At 39.0% G+C, this 18,237-nt stretch overlaps 1 protein-coding gene across 5 annotated transcripts in view; it reads left to right on the forward strand.

Annotated features, from left to right (window-relative positions):
* The window catches only part of LOC129765222 (axotactin), a 186,424-nt gene that overhangs the window by 154,513 nt on the left and 13,674 nt on the right, over nucleotides 1-18,237 (forward strand). For all 5 annotated transcript variants that reach the window (XM_055765291.1, XM_055765290.1, XM_055765292.1 and 2 more), the window contains 5 exons: nucleotides 5,232-6,097; nucleotides 6,150-6,367; nucleotides 6,432-6,831; nucleotides 6,897-7,144; nucleotides 7,479-7,910. In XM_055765291.1, coding sequence (XP_055621266.1) covers nucleotides 5,232-6,097; nucleotides 6,150-6,367; nucleotides 6,432-6,831; nucleotides 6,897-7,144; nucleotides 7,479-7,910 — 2,164 coding nt within the window. The remainder of the gene's footprint in view (nucleotides 1-5,231; nucleotides 6,098-6,149; nucleotides 6,368-6,431; nucleotides 6,832-6,896; nucleotides 7,145-7,478; nucleotides 7,911-18,237) is intronic.

Consider the following 18,237-nt stretch of genomic DNA (forward strand, 5'->3'; position numbering starts at 1 on the left):
ATTTGGGAATCGATAAGATGAAAATCAATAGAATGAAAAAATCGATTTGGGAATCGATAAGCTGAAAATCGATTCGGGAATCGATTAGAGGATGGATAATCGATATGGTGAAAAATCATTAAAATCAATAATCGATTTGGGAATCGATGATGAATGAAATGAAAATCGATATTGTGAAAATCATTAAAATGAATAATCGATTTGGGAATCGATAAGGTAAAAATCAATAGAATGAAAAAATCGATGTGGGAATCGATAAGCTGAAAATCGATTCGGGAATCGATTTGGTAAAATCATTAAAATGAATAATCAATTCGGGAATCGATAAGATCAAAATCGATTTGGGAATCGATAAGGCGAAAATCAATAGATAGAAAAAATCGATTTGGGAATCGATAAGATGAAAATCGATTTAGGAATCGATAAGGTGAAAATCAATTAAATGAAAAATCAATTTGGGAACCAAAGGCGAAAATCGATTTACGAATCGACAATATATCAATTAATCTAAGAATTCATAAAATGAAAATCGATTTGGGAATAGATAATATGAAAATCAATCTAAGAATTCGTATAATGAATATCGATTTGTGAATCGATAAGATGGAAATCGTTTTGGGAATCGATAATCTGACAATCAATTTAAGTGAGGCGATCGGACAGCCGTCGGGTGTAAATGTGTTTTGTTTCACTCCGCTTTGCGTTTGGTTTTACTTCGTTTTCCTTTTGATCATGAAAGAAAAAATAATTTTGTGAAGAATAGTGTGTGCTGTATTAACTCTTGCATACTAGAAAAGTGAAGTTAAAGTTAACCGGTGAAGCAATTGTTCAGTGTCCTTAATTCATTGAAACGGCTATACAGGGAAACTACGATATAACGTACCCTCGTTATAACGTACCCTCGATATAACGTACACATTATCAAAGTCCAAATGAATAATTTTTTGAATATTTTTTTTCTGGAAAAACTATGAATTATATGTATTTTGATACTAAAGCTTATGTTGTACCTTCAACAAAATCCCGAAATACAACTGTTTTGTGATTCCGGATTCTAAATGAATCAAACTTCAATCAACAGAACTAAGGGAAACATCATGAGAAAAGTTGGCTTCGTCCTCTAATTGAATATATTCATCAACCTTACTCAAACAGCAACACAATAAGGTAATATAAGCTGCATTTCAGAGTTCTTTATTATGCTTCGATATAACGTACAATTCGATACAACGTACAATTTTGAAAGTAAAATGTACGTTATATCGAAGTTACCCTGTAATATGCCGGCGTTCGCTGTTCGTTCATTATCATGTTGAAAATAATTTTTCGTCGCGTATGTATATGTGTGTGTAACAAAATATGAGAAAAGGCTCTGCGCTCGTGATGTCAAAGTGATTAATGGAGAAAAAGTGGAATTGCACGTTGGGTTATGTTTTTGCGAACAGGATTTAAATATAATTGAGGATAAGGTTATCATTTTTTAAATCATTGCTGTTTTCATTAATTCAATTATACATCACATGCGAGTGATTTACAAGAGCGCAATCGCTCCGTTGTGCCGTGGTAGTGATGTACGCAAAAGTGTTAGTTTGTTTTTTTTTCTAGTTTCGAACACGTCCTATATATTGTGTGATGTAATGCTGTGTGTGAGTGATGTGTACAGGAAACAAATTTCGCGGAAGATATGCATGTCTCGTTCGTAGATTTTTGTGCTGGAAAAAAGCCTCAAGATTTTGCATAAACATTTATTTTCCATCGGATGAAAAGCCTGTAAAAATTCAATTATACCCTCTTCTTCAAATAAATACCAGTAAAGCCTAAAGAATGCACAATAGCAATATTACATAGAAGATCAACTTTCGGTCTGTGACGCGCGAGTATACGAGTGATTTTGTGATTTGTGATTTTGCGTGCGAGTACAGGAGATTATTCGGTTACTTTCTCAGGTTTCCCAAAAATAATTCATTTTACATTTTCCCGTCTCAGGTTACCTAAAGATTTCTGCCGCGTGTTAAGAGATAATCTTTTTGGAATTTCGTTTAGTTGATAGCTCGTGTTTACATAATCACATCACTTACCTCAGTGAATTCTGATTCTTACCTCTTCCCACTAACAACTATCCCTTCTTTGATAAACGCTAGGGAACCACGCTATAGAAGCGACCTTTCTGGCCTTCGGGCGGCTAATATCATACTAACATTCCTTCCCTTCCCCTGGTGACTGTAAGGACGTGGTCGGCGTCGTTATTGACCATTTAAAGCTCGAATCGCCGAAAATTGCACAACGAGAATGATTTGCTAGTCCCAAGCGTCATTCTGTGTGTTCTTTGTGCAATTTGGTTGGTTCAGGTCAATCACGGAGAGCAACTACGAATTGTACAGTATACCCAAGCTCAAGCTCAAGCTCGATAATCTGACAATTAATTTGAGAATCGATGTTCTAACAATCGGTTTGAGAATCGATAATGAAAAACTACATTATGATAATCGAGAAGTAAACAAGCTTGACAATCGATGAGATGATAATTGATTTTGAAAACGATTTGAACACATTTGATTTGGGAATCGTTCAGTTCGGAATAGATTTCGGAATCGACTAAATTACTTCTGATTCGGTAAGTGATACTTTTAAAAATTGATTTGAAAATTGTTTGGCATACGACTACAATTGATTTGGTAATCGGACGTATTTCGTAATGAATTTGAAACGTATATCAGACTCATTAGAGAATGAAATCTGTTATTAACCCTTTCGTGTACGATTTGATTTTGAAAAGAGCGGCCAAATGCAAACTCTTCGATGGGTCACGCATCGAGTAATTTCACTACTCTGCTGAGTGTTTTAGAACCTCGTGATATGCAAGCGCACCACGAGAGAGACTCGATATTGTACGTGAAAGGGTTAACTTCGACATTAGCTGGTTTCAAGTGCGAACTCCGCCTGCGAATAACGGATCTCTATAGTGTAAAGTGACCAGACGTCCCGCATTTCAACAAAATGTCCCGCGTAAGATTGCGTCCCGAGAAACGTCCCGCATTTGGCAAAAGAAGCGAAAATGTCCCGCGATATCAATGTATTTCAATATTACGATTTGATCACGTTGATTGTCTTAAATGGATGAACCTCAAAAAAAAAACTTTTATTTGGCAGACTGTTCAAGAGCACTTCCAATGGTTTCATCGCACCAACAGTGGACTTTTTGTTTAGAGACAGCAAAAAAAATTGGAAAATGGTTTTTATAAAAGTCTCCTATTGATCCACAGTGACCAACGTGAGTCAGACGAAAAGTTCATCTTTGGTCCTCTAGCTCGGTCAGGGCTTATCGTGTTGTATACTGGACAGGAAGAGGCAAGATTGTTTGATGAAGTATCGTAAATGAAGCACTGGGCGGCCTGACGGAAGTTGGCCGGAATCTCAGCCATGGCCGATGAAAAAATGAATGTCCGCGTGTTCTTTTACCTTTTCGTGGGTGGTCAGCTGTCTCTCCATTTTGGCCTTCGCCCAAAAGTTTTCTATCGGGCGACGATATTTATCTCCAACCGATCCATCCTCCAGTGATATTTTGGCATAATGGGCTGATCCCAGATTCGGCATAAAGACCACATCACCTTCGCAATTTCCGGCAAGCACTTCGTACTGTATATCTCCCCGTTCACCATGTGACTCGAAAGAAGACCGACTTGGACATTCCCTTCTCATCTGTCAGAGAAGGACCTTCTTCGAGAACTTAATGTGAATGATATATTCGACGTCATTGCTTACCTGGGGAACGTAAAGTACGCGGTCCCCTGCCATTCGTTGAATTCCAGTATCAAGTACGTCTCGTCTTTCATTATGATCAAGAGAAGAAGTTTTTACTTCTTTCGCCGGAAAAGTCTGGCCTTTCCACATAAAAATGATCATTTTGGTCAGATTCTCCTTCACCGTTTGGCCAGTTGCTTCGATCTCCCGGCTTAAAGAGCGGCAGGGAGAGGATGTTGTAAATACCAGATCGGTTATATCTGGCGGACACAAAGTGCCTCAGGATGTTCAACTCCTTCGCTGTAGAGTGGAGCTGGTAGTATGAAAAAATCATCAAGATGCTTGACAGTGCAAGGCTGTGAATCAACAGCCTTGAATCATTTTTGTTATAGGCCTCATAAACGTAAGATTAAAGGAAAATTTGTTCCATTAAATTATCTTTTGTAGTTTTTTTTTAATAGCCATCCGAAATTAGTTCATTTTTTAATGCATACGTTAGCACTAAAATCGATGAAAAATGGATTGGAATTTTCGAGCTTTCCATTCGGTAATTTGAAGAATATCGTAGAATTTGAATCGTGCTTGCCAGGCTTAAATGGTCTGACTGAACGAGTGATTTTCAGGCGTAAACAAAATCTAAACTACCGAAAAATCACAACTGAGTTCCGATACTTAGAAAGAATTAATACAGATCAGGTTTAACTTGCAAACACATGTTAAGAGTTTCACGAATAAATGAGACTCGCTAAATTATGATTTATGTTCACATAATGTATATACATAACGTTTTGTTTTTTTGTGTCCCGCGTTAGGCCTCTGACCATCTGGTCACTTTACTATAGTAGCATGTCCGAAGAAAAACCTGAAACTATTGAGAACTGGAGCAGAGAGTCCAAACCTCCTGAGGAGAATAGTCGTAATGGCAGTTATCCATGGTTATTATGCAAAGAAAGAAATGGATAAACTCCTGATCACATCATTCCCCACAGAGAATCCTGATTCTAACTTCCCACTACTAACAACTATCCCTTCCTTGATAATCGCTAGGGAACCACGCTATAGAGACGACTCTTCTGGCCTTCGGGCGGTTAACATTCCTTCCCTTCCTCTAGTTACTGTAAGGACGTGGCCGGCGTCGTTATTGACCATTTAAAGCTCGACCAGAACCAGTTTCTTCCATGTGAAAAATAATCTGTACCATGACTTTTCGAAGCAAAAATACACGTACAATAAATTTCCTCTTTTCAGTCCAGATCACCAGATAGAAGACAGTCTAGACTGATTAATGAAAAATTATGTGTAAAGATGCTTCATTAGTGCTACAAACCTCACAGACGAGTTGATGAGAAATCTCTCTGAAACAAGTTCTTTTCCACTAATTATTAAAAGCGCACGCCTCCAATGGCGTACTTTATCCATCGTTATCATTGAAAGACAAACGCACATTATAATACATCAATCCACTTTGATTTCCTCCCTCACCACAATAGATCCGCCTAGCGACCGACCGGCTGAGCTTCGACCTGTGCCCGGATGTGACCAGCAACATCACCCACACCACCTACATCCGGATCGATAACCCCACGTCGTGGCACGCAATCCACCTGACCTACGAGCGGAGCGAAATTAAATTCGTGGTCGACTTCCGGCATGCCGTGACACAAATGTACGGCCTTTCGTTCAACGTCGGCGATAAACTCATCATCGGAAGCAGCCTAAAGGCGGCCACCTCCGGGCTGGTGGGGTGCCTGCGGGATCTGAAGATTAACAGGGTGGAAATCGAACCGCGCTTCCTGGTCAAGAGCGAACGGGTGGTGGGCGACGTCTCGCTCGATAACTGCAAGTACGTTGACCCCTGTAAGAAGCCAAACACTTGCGAGCATGGGGCCAAGTGCTCGGTCAAGGATGACGGCATCACTTGCGACTGCAAGGACACCGGATACATCGGGAAGAACTGCCACTTTACCCAGTTCCGGAAGACGTGCGAGGAGCTGGCGCTGTTGGGCTACTCCAAGTCGGACGTCTACTCGATTGACATCGACGGAAACGGGGTGTTTCCGCCGGCCCGGGTGAAGTGTGATTTCCAGAGTTTGGCCAATGCCACCAAAACGATTGTGGAACATAATCTTCCCTCGCAAGTGGATGTGCGGTCGTTTAACGATGAAGATTTTAGCTTTAACATTCAGTACAGGGAATTTAGTGCAGCGATGCTACAGGAGCTCATTTCGCACTCGCTCTACTGCACGCAGTATATAAAGTATGATTGTATTAAAGCTCCGCTGGAGCTACATTCGGCAACGTGGTTCAAGTCTTCGAACAACAATAACACCGTAGATTCGCTGGGTGAGGTGAAAAGGTAATTCTTGATCCAGTCTCGCTTCGAAATTCTTCAAAGAATTTTTTTTCAGAGGCTCCTGTCCTTGTGCATTGGGGAAAACCTGCGAAGATCCAAATCTTAACTGTAACTGTGATGCCAACTTAAACCGTTGGCTGTCGGATGAAGGTTACTTCAAGGAAGCACCGAACCTAGGAATAACTCAAATGTACTTCCTGCAACAGCGAGGTCTTTTGGACGATGAATCGCAAGGACGAATAACCCTCGGTCCGCTGGAATGCGTCGAAACCAGTTTGCATCATTTTGTGCTTTGTATTTTTTATATTTACTAAATAATATTTACAACCCATTGCAGACACTCAAAAATACGTCGTCACGTTCACAACGTCCCAGTCGTACATAGAGGTTCCCGGCTGGCGGAAGGGTGACATTGCATTCTCGTTCCGCACAACGGGTGAAAAGGCAATTCTCCTATTTCAGCCTCCAATCAGATCGAATTATCCGTCCTTTATGGTCGCCCTGACGGGAGACTACCAGCTAACGTTCAATTTCACTTTGAACACGGGCACACCGAAAACACTGGTAATCAACACCAATCGAAAGCTGAACGGAGGCGAGTGGCACAAGATTTGGATCGATTACAACGAGCACCATGTGCGATTCATGATTAACACCGACACCCGGATGGTCGACTTGCAGCCGGAAGAGGAATTTGGCCCGTTCGAGGGAAGCATGTTTATCGGAGGAGCACCCACGTAAGTAGCTGTAGCGAAGTTGTTTGGCGTAAATTGTTCAAATTGACGCACGTTCCCATTTGTAGAGAGATTTCGAAAAAGTACACCGTTAAGCAGGGACTTATCGGATGCTTCCGAGGGTTGGTCGTCAACGGGGAGATTTTAGACATCTACAGTTTCATGTCGGTGCATTTGTCGGAAATTATTAAAGACTGCAAGCCATCGTGTGTGCCGAATCCATGCAAAAATGGTGCCTACTGTAGGGAGCTGTGGAGCACCTTCGAGTGCGTGTGCAAAAATCGATGGGCTCATCTCGGACAGCATTGCGGAACAAGTATGTAAATATCTATGCACATTATTGAGCAGAAAAGAAAATCGATTTAATGGAGAATTCTGCTCTGTTCTGTATATTACTCTCACTCGAGCGGTAATCCGAACAATGCAGCATAAATTCCGCGCAACAATCAAGTGCATATTTCGCTTCATCTCATAACCACCCATATCCTTGCGGGCTCCACCCATCCCCGGTAGCCATACAATTGAATTTCCTGCCATAATGATCCGCATTTGTCTTCGCTAATTCGATGGCGACAATATTGCTCTGTGCACTGTGTCTTCGTCTAAACCCCTTTCTTCTTCTCCCTCCCTTCTTGCTCTTGCTTTGCCAGACATCAACGAGGATGCACTGACGTTCATCAGCCGCGAGTCGTATCTGAAGCGGAACTACATCAGCGACGGTGAGGAAGAGCGGCTGGAGCGGGAGAAACTTCGCAGCATATTAAATTCCTCACTGCTAATAAATCTCCGCACCTACGACAAGCATTCCTTCGTGCTGTACGCGAACGATCACTTCAATAACTTCATCCATCTGTATCTGACGAACTCGAACCAGGTGGTGTACCTGTACAACTACGGGAACGACATCGTGAATCTGACGCTGGAGCATGCGGCCCTAAACAACGGCAAAAGCATCCAGGTGGCGGTCATACGGACCGAAACCAACACGACGCTGTTCGTCAACGAGAAGAATGTCACCGTCGAGCGGGGTTTCCTGCTGCTGGAGGAGTTCTCCAACAAGCCCTGGACCAATCCGGAACTGGGTGAGTTATATTGCGATGGTTTTTGGATCCTTTGTAGAATCTCATCATTTTCTAATTTTGGTTTGGTTTGGTTGTCATTGGTTTAACACTTTCATTTACAAGCAGAAAGAGTAGTCCTCATTAAGTTTTTTTTCAATGGTATTTTGACGTAGGACTACGTCTGACAGAATATATGAGGGGTAAAATGAAAATCTAAACACTGAACATGTAGGAAATAATGGATGATTTCGATCGCTCACAACTCGACCATTTCTTAATAGATCGCAAAGATGTTTGCAACAATAGATTAGAAATATTTCTACGCATCTATCACATAAATCAAATTTCGGTTTCAGATTTGTAAAATGTCAATTGAAGTGAATTATTGTGAAATATTAAGCATTATTCAAACGCATTGAATCCCATGTTTTGAATGGCCCAAATGTATGCTCCTCAAATTGTACCGAACCAAAAAGGGCAACCAGAATAGCGGAATATAATTTGAGTACATCAAAACTACTTCGAAAATCCAAATCCAATTAATTTTATCAACCAACTTTCATTTGGTCCCTATAACGTTCATGTAGGACCTATCCATATAGAGATATTGTTGTTGGTAGACTTTCCGAGATCTCGCTCAGCACGCAAAAGAGACAGTGTGCTTTGCGTTATCCAGTCTCGCATCTCACAAAGTCATTGGGATCTGTCTGCAACAAATGAGCGAGGTAGAAGGCAGCCGAGCGAGCAGCCTTCCTGTGCGCGATGAAATTCCGAGAGACGAGTATCGGATTTTTTCTTCCTCATAGCCCTTCTATGTGCAAGCGATGAGACCGGGCTTTAGCACGCGAGCTTGGGATTAGCTCTTTCTCCTCTCTTACTTAAAATTTTGTGACGGGTTCAGTAAATGCTTCGTCGCGTTTCGATGCGAACGATGCACATGTGTTGTGTACACGAAGAGATGCTCGTGCATTAGTGCTTGAGCATCTCTAGTCTAAACCCACACTTACGAAGATTAAAATTTTAACACCAGCAGCACAACTTTCCCCGACAGCATCAAATGTCACTTTGAGGCAGGCGCACGTAGTGATCCCCGATAATCGTTCGATTAATCGATTAATCGAATACTTCCTACAAAAATCGAAGCGAACGAATAATTTACGTTGATTAATCGATCCAAACCCAGAGAAAAAAAAACCTACGGCCGCTGCAGTTTTATCCTGAATCTCAATCATTATATTACGCTCCCCTAAACTTATTAACGAAGCTCAATGCAGTCAACGCGAATTGAGCTTCGTTTACGAGTTCAGGGGAGCGTAAAAGATAATAATTGATTTTCAGGCGGAATGAACACTTGGATTCCAGATGGCTTTCTAGCAAATAAGAAATATTAGTCTAAATAATTATTTCTCTTAGTGTGACGATTAATCGATTAATCGATTATTTGGGCGAATAATCGTATCGAGTAACGAACTGCTGAAAAGTATTCGATTAGCTGATGAACGATTAATTTCGAAAATCGGGAATCACTAGGCGCACGAGAAAGTCTCGCGAGCACCAACACATGTGCATCACTCATGTTGAGGTGCAACGAAGTATTCTTGAGTACATCTCAATATTTTACGAAAGAGAAAAGATGGAGCCGAACCCAGGCTCGTGTGCTAAAGACCGGTTCATCGCTTGCACATGAAGTGGTTGTAAGGAGAAAATCAATACTCGTTTCTCGAAATTTAGCAGCGCGCGCACAGGAAGTCTGAAAACCTCTCAATATTTTACGAAAAAAAGAGAAAGAGCCAATCCCAAGCTCGCGTGCTAAAGCCCGATCTCATCGTTTGCACATGGAAGGGTTGTGAGGAAGAGAAAATCGAGCTCGCCTCTCGAAAATAAAGCGCGCGCACAGGAAGTCTGGTTGTTGGAATGATAAGTTACCCCTTCTTTAATGATGAATAATACAGGGGTTTCCAACTTTAAATTCCGAAAGTAAATTGAAATAAAACACACTTAGAATTCGAATTTCGATGAAACTTTTATTTCAAATTAACGTTTGTTTTATGCCATTATGTGTGAAATACAACATCATTCAAGTGTCCACCTAGGGCTTCCTCGCACACCTTGATCCGGAACAGGTAATTTTCGATGACTTATCGGCACATATGGGGCGGAGTTTGCGGAGAGTTACATAGACACGGTCTTTCGCATAACCCCACATAAAAAAGTCTAGCGGCTTCAAATCGCATGATCTGGACGGCCAATTGGCATCACCAAAACGCGAAATTATGCGTCCCTCAAATTTCGTTCGCAATATGGCAATATGTTCGGTCGTGTTGAGTGGCACGTGGCGCCGTCCTGCTGAAACCACATGTCATCCGTATCCATATCTTCAATTTGTGGCAAGAAAATCGCTTAACATGCGGCCATAGCGCTCACCATTCACAGTTACCGTCTCGCCGTCCTCATTTTCAAAGAAATACGGCCCGATGACTCCACCAGACCATAATGTGCACCAAACAGTGACTTTTGGCGGATGCAATGGCCTCTCAACAATCACGTGTGGATTTTCTGAGCCCCATATACGGAAATTTTGTGTGTTCACATAGCCACCGAGCTCGAAATGTGCCTCATCGCTGAAGAAAATTTGATGCGAAAATTCAGCATTTTGCTGCTGTTGTTCGTTCACCCAATTGACGTATGCCCGACGCATTCCATGGTCACCACGCTCTAATTTTTGTACCAGTTGGACTTTATATGGATGTAGGTGCAAGTCCAAATGCAAAATTCGCCACAATGATGTGTTTGACAAGCCCAATTGCTGAGCACGCCGTGGAATCGAAACATTCGGGTCATCCTCCACACTGGCAGCAACAGCAGCAATATTTTCGACCGAACGCACATTACGATGATGCACAGGTTTCACAATATCCGCTACGGATCCAGTTTGTTCGAATTTACGCACTACATTAGCGATTGTGTGCTCTGTAGGCCGTCCATGACGACCAAAATCCATCCGTAATGCTCGAAAAACATTTGCCGGTTTTTCATCATTTTTATAGTATAATTTAACAAAATTAACACGTTGTGCGATGCTAAAACGATCCATATTGTAAAATGGCAGACATTCAACTAACGATATGACGCTTTGGTTGACAGCTATGTCAAACGGTTGTCAGCGCAGGGCTGTATACTTTCGGAAGCCCAAAATGGAAAACCCTGTACAATAAATAATCATTGCGCCGCAAATCGAAAGTTTTGAAGTTTTGAAAAATTCAATAAGTTCTGCACAAGGATAATTTGTTACTTTGACTAAAAAAAAATTAAATTTGTTGCCAAATGCCAAAAACAGGATTTTTTAAAAGTCCCCTATTGATCCGCAGGGACCAACGTGAGTCAGACGAAAAGTTCATTTTTGGTCCCCTAGCTCGGTCGGGGCTTAATGTTTCAAATAAGCCGGAAGAACTAGTGTATACTCGACAGGAAGAGGCAGAGTTGTTTGATGAAGTATCGTAAAAGAAGCGCTGGGCGGACTTACGGAAGTTGGCCGGAACCTGAACCATGCCCGATGAAAAGGTGTATATCGGCGTGTTATTTTACCTTTTCGTGGCTTTGGTGGTTGTCGATCTCTCTATTTCGGCCATTCGTCCAAAAGTTTTCTATCGGGCGCAGCTGGGGAATGTTGGGAAGGTTGGTGGTCTGCCTCAGGATGTCCAACTCATTCGCTGTGGGGTGGAGCTTGCAGTATGGAAAAATAATCAAGTTGCTTGGCAGTGCTGCTGCTGCGAATCAACATTCTTGAATCATTTTTGTTGTAGACTTAATAAACTTAAGATTCAAAAAAAATTGTTCCTATAAATTACCTTTCATCGCCATCCGAAATTAGTCCATTTTTTGAATGCATACATTAACACTAAAATTGATGAAAAATGAATTGAAATTTTCGAGCATTCCATTCGGTAGTTTGAAGAAAATTGTAGAACTTGAATCGTGCTTGCCAGGCTTAAAGGCTCTGATTGTGCGAGTGATTTTCAGGCGTAAACAAAATCCAAACCACCGAAAAATCACAACTGAGTGCCGATACTCAGAAAGAAATAATACTGATCAGTTTATACTCACTAAACTATGGTTTATGTTCACATGACGTTTTGTTTTTTTTTGTGTCCCGCGTTAGATCTCTGACCATCTGGACACTTTATCTTTATGAGTTGGAGGGCGAGGAATGCGTGTATGTGTGGAAATGCGTATGTATACGTGTGAGTATTATCACTCCTTGCATTCTTTTGTACTTCTACGATTTGCAATTGAATGCTCCTCTAATTTACTCTAATCATATGCAAACGACAAAAAAATATGGAAAACCTATACGATATGGGTATTTGGTGCAAGGATCTTACCAGCGGAAGTCGAACATTGTATTCCGATTCGATTTTGGAATAGAAGATGGTGACTTCTAGTTTGTTAAAAACTGCTCTAAAAGACCGGAAATGGCATGAAATACCACAATACGATCGCGAATGATAGTGTTAGCTTGTATCCATGAAAGGGTGAAAAAGAATGAAAAAACAAAATAAAGTTTTATATTGAGCAAATAGAATTTGAGCGAGAGGAAGATAATGTTAGAGTAGGATCAACCTCAACATCTTCAACACGCAAACATAAACGTCCTTGCACGGGTACGCCACAGTGAACAAATAAAAACTGTGGGTCTGTTTAGGACCACCTTTTAGAGGTTGATTCAGGACCACTCGACTTTTTACAAATAACGACATACCGTGTACGGCAAAAGGTAGATGTCATTTATTTAGCTTATTTTGATGAACATACTATAAGCAAAGAAAATTGCCCTTGTTTTGTAATGTTTCGCAACATGAATAAAAAATATTTCTTCTTCATTTTTGAAGAAACAAAAACGCAAAATGGCGCTAGAATGAAGAGATTAAAAAAAAAGTCACCATATTATCAAACTGTCAGCATTGTAACATCTTTCATTTGACACTACTGAAAATTTGGTTGGAAGCACCATTCCTGAGGAGAGTAGGTTTAGAACCACCGGTCGGGTTAGGACCACCTTCCCCTATAGTATGGACCTTTAGAAGGGGAATGGGAGATCTCGGAGAAACGTGAGAAGTATTCAGGATAATAACTAACATAAAACATAATATATAGTTTGCTTCAATACGGTGAAATTCTTATTTAATACACTTTATTGATTTTGCTACGTGACAACGCTTTGTGGAGATTGTTGTCACATCACAAAATACATGCCGACTTTTACAAGGTTCTTGCTAGTTTTTTTTAAAACTGAATATACAGGAATCTACGTTCATTTTTTGTTGACAAATCATCAGAGCTCGGAAAAGTCATATTCAACTGAAGATAGTCAGGGGACTATGAAGCCATCGATTTTCGCATTTGAAATGAAATGAGTCGCATGGAAAGGAGTTTTTGCTTCTTCCAGCAGTTCTCCGTCAACATGAATCAACAGTCATTCGGGCCCTCTCGTCTTTAACTGTTGTAACGAAGCTTCTAGCTAAATTCCATTCTTCACCGTCGAATGGACTTCACGACAAATTGAGGTGACTCCCCCAGAGTGAATTCGTGTCTCTCTCTTATGTATCATGTATGCAAAATAAAAAAATTAAATAAATAGAATACCAGGTATATTACATCGCTTATGTGATAAAAATACTCTCCAATACAAAGAAGCTAATTTTAAAAACACTGTGCAACTGTCATGTTGAAATTATTTTTTGCTTCTTTTCTTCGCCCACCACTGTATAAAAAACGCGGGAATAATATACCGGGTAGTCTATTTGCATTGTGTATGTATCGATGTTTGGGTCCACGGTGGGTAAACAATGGATCCGTCCATTAACTTCTGTTAAGAAATCGAAAATCAATGGTGTTAAAACACGCGGTAAGGTTGGTTGAAGAGAGTGATTCTGCGTTGCGCTTTAATATTTATACTTCTTGGTCAGATTAAAAGCGCGAGAAAAAGCTTTACGATAGGTCAAGCTGACCATTTAGACAAATTGAGCGAGAGCTCGAAAATTAGCGAGCTTTCTTCGTGTTTCTAGGACTAGGCTAGGAAAATTATCTACAATCCTGAACAACTTCCATCAACTACTTTTTTGCATCAGAAATCTAGTTTTCTTTTCACTTTATATGGACTTTATAAAATAAGATTGTGTACACACTAAAACAGTAACCAGGTATGTTATGAGGGTCTTGCGTTAGTGTTAGTAAATAGCGTGCAAAATTGCATGAATTTGTATGGATGTGTTTAATTTTTTGTGAATCAATGAAAAATGGATATATGTATATTAGGATGCCAATGAATGTATGGGAAAAAATCGACCCTAAAATTTCAAACACCCCGAATTTTAGCTCAATCAGACTTAAAGAAGAGTGGCGCAAAGGCGTCCAAGTTTGAGTTTTTTGAAAATCGAAAAGTCACACAAGGTGGGAGTAAAGGAAATCGTGGTTTTCGAAAAAAAATTGATGCCAAATGTCTTGAATTGCATGAAACGTCGAGATCTAGTGTCATTTTTATGCGGTAACTTTTTGAAATTCGAGATTACCATTTTCATTGGCACCCTAACACATACACACAAAGATAAAAATATGTACGTAAAATATTCTAATACCTGAAAGTTGTAGCATCAAAATGATGTGCATCCCATCGATATACGTTGATTTTTCACGATGTTACAGCATGTCAAAAATTACACAAAATTTCCGACTTTGCACTCTGTTCCTCTAATTTTTTTGTCGAGGTACAATTTAAATGTAATTCTCATATAAAATGATAGTGAAACCATTTTGATTGATTCTGAGGAATCAATGGTGATATTAATCTAATATTTATATTACCAGGGCATTAACACATTGCGGGCTGCTCACGAGTTTTCTCGTGTTTCGCGTTCCGTCTATTACGGATGGATCACGAAATAACCCGTGTTTTCTACACTTGATGGTTAAATCCTTGGTCTGTCAAGAATTGAACAAGACTTACCGATTGCTCGCCTTCGTCTTATTTATACCGAAGGAATCCGAACAAATGAAGCGTATAAGTTTGTCCCAAAACATGCGGTCCTTAATGTGTTAAGCATTTCAAGATATTATAACAAAGTGTCCGAAATATGATACAGATAATCACAATTCTTCCAACTCACATAAACTGAAAACGTCAATAAACGGTTCACGGGTGATTTGGGTAAATGAGTTTTGCATTCAACAGTCAGCATGGATTTCCGCAAAATATATTGGATATCATTGAACACTTCCTAGAAGCATTCTCAGTTCATTTGTATAGTTCATTCACGCATTAGGAACTTCTTGATGTGGAATGGGAACGTTAAGGTGGCAATGTATGGATGTATGGAAAAAAAATCATCATCGAATTTCAAAAACCGACCATGTACAACTTGTTTATTGACTCAAAAAAATGACCTGTGTGTGAAATTTCAGCTCAATCGGACATGATTTAGGGGTGCTACAAAGCGCTCAAAGTTTTTGATTTTTTGAACCTCGAAAATCTTCCAAGGGAAGAGTAAAGGAAATTTGGAAAATCGATTTTTTTTTCGATGCCAAATGATTTGAAAATGCATAAAACGTCGAGATCTGGTGTCATCCCGAAAAAAAAAATTTGGCCGAAAATCGACCTTTTGGGACTGAGCCTGAGAGGAAAAAATTATTGAATGTAAGGAACCGACCATGTACAATTTTTTTGCAAAATTTCAGCACAATCGGACATGATTTAGGGGTGCCTCAAAGCACTCAAAGTTTTGATTTTTTGGCCACTCAGGCTAAGTCCCAAAAAGTCGATTTTCGGCCAAAATTTTTTTTTCGAGATAACACCAGATCTCTACGTTTTATGGGGCTGTCCACATACCACGTGGACAACTACTTTAGAAGGGGTAGGGGCTATGAAAATGTCCACGCTTGTCCACGAAGAGGGAGGAGGGGGTATATGTGTCCACGTAGACACGAAGAATAAATACTTTTTTCAAATATAATCACCGATACATTAAAAATAAATAAAATCTATTCCGTATTCAAGAATTCTAAAAATGCGCCCAACCTGAGTATTCCGTATTTATCATTAAACGGATTGAGCTGCCAGAAAGTGTTTCATATATTTTTTACTAAATTATTGAACCTTTTCACTGGAATCCATACTCTGAAAATAATTCACGTAAACTGTGGAGAACCGAGCTATTTCCTATGATCCTATGACTTTTATAGTTACGGGAAATGCGATTCGGTTTAGTGGGGAAAACTATAATGGTTGAGTTTTCATGATATTACGCATATGGTTTTATCATCAAATATAATTTTCTATACATTTTGTTCTATCTCGAGAACAGTTAGTGTTACGATAAAAATGTATATAATTTATCATGCAGAATTACGTGTAAAATCAATTTTGTGTATTACTTTTCTCTCTGTATTACTTACTGAACTCAAAGTATTGGAATTTCGTCAATTTCTATGAATGTTAATATTAATATTTGTAAGATGATCCATGCAACACCAGTCGTCAAACTTTAATCAATTCACCCAGTATTCTAATATTTTTTTCTGAAATACCTTCTAGAAGCGGAAAAAACTTATTTTTCCTTGTTTTTAAGGGTTTTATTATATTTCTCCCAAAAATTCAGTATAAACTTGATTGTTTCTATCAACAAAATTGAAGCTCTTTAACCATTCTACAGTTCCTTCCTTTGAAACCACAATTTATTCCTATGGTTATCTTCCACTATTTAAAGTGTTTCAGAACAGAATGTTATGCTAAATTTTCTCATCTTTCAAATGAATGCAATTGAATCATACCAGAAGCGTACTTTTGAATTGGGGTCAACTTAAGGCAAAAAATAGGTCTCAAGAAATGTTCAATAATTCTTTCATAGTTGAGATTGGAGCTTGATTTCATAGTTAGTTATCAATGAATCGTGAGTTGTCTGATGTAATTTTTTTCCGTTAGATCTTTGAAAGTCATCTAGACACTCAATACAGAATAATCGATAAGGATTTGAAAAAAAAATAAAATATATTAATACGCTTTTAATGCCTTCTAAAAATTCTCCGAACTATGGCGGAAAAGGTTTCGTATTGCTCTACCGACGAAAGGTGAGTCGGATATCCAGAGTGAAGATGAATCGGCATTTGCTGTGATCGATCATATTCCGGAGTGGGCAGAACTGCACTCAACAGAAAAAATAATAAAGGACCAGAATTACGACATCGAAAAAAATGAATGGTTTTGGGATCGCTGTAACTCTGTCATAAAACAATGCATTTGTCAAAGCAATAAACAATAATGGGTCTTGTATAGAACATTTTAAAGTTTTCACAACATGCTGGGCGATCGTTATGTCATTAAATCATAATGATAATCCAATAATCCAAATAATCATAATCCAAAATGGAAGGATAATTTTTCATTCGATCGAGAATATCTCTGTAAAACAGATCCTAGTCGAATTTCATATAAATCAAATGGAAACGAATTAATCAGGTTGATTGGATTATTACGGGCGAGGATGTCAATGGATTCTGGTATAAGTACACTTTTGAAATGAAAATGTGATCGTAAATGAACATTATCGTATCAAATATGTATTTTATGTGATATCAGCACATTTTTTGCAACTGTTTGAAAAATCGTGAATTAAAATTGTATTTGAAAATAATTTTAAATTCATTCATTTTTATTTGATTGGCGTACGCAATCACAATTAGAAAGCTCAAGATCAATCTTTGAAGTTGTGTAGTTTATATTTAGATGCGGATTTTTCCTCAACTGGTCAACTGTACTTTACGTGTTTGCAGACCAGATAACCTTTATAACTTCGCTGATAATGGAAAAACAAGAAATATATATATATATATATATATATATATATATATATATATATATATATATATATATATATATATATATATATTACTAGCTGACCAGGCAAACGTTATTCTGCCAAATGAATTATTTCAAGTGAATATTTTGGGTGTTAAATAAAACACACTAATGTATTGTAAGTGTGTTTGAATATTTTAACGATCTTTAAAATAAATCGAATGTGACCGATAAAAAAAAACGAATTAAATAATTTGAACGAAAGGTTATATAATGTTTCTTGGTGTATTTCATTAACGTAACTGACATGTTTGATCACTTAAAGGTTAAACTTAAAGGTCATGACAATGCATTGCGCTTTGGCCTGGCTATAACTAAAGCTGTGTCGGCGTTGCCCATGATAGTGTCTCGCAAGTGAATGTATTATTCCTCGCACCGCTTTTGTTGATTGTGTAGTAAGAATTGCAGTCGTTCAATCTCTACCTTCGCGTATATGTCGAC

Source organism: Toxorhynchites rutilus, chromosome 2 (genome assembly GCF_029784135.1).
Source record: "Toxorhynchites rutilus septentrionalis strain SRP chromosome 2, ASM2978413v1, whole genome shotgun sequence".
Lineage (NCBI taxonomy): Eukaryota > Metazoa > Arthropoda > Insecta > Diptera > Culicidae > Toxorhynchites > Toxorhynchites rutilus.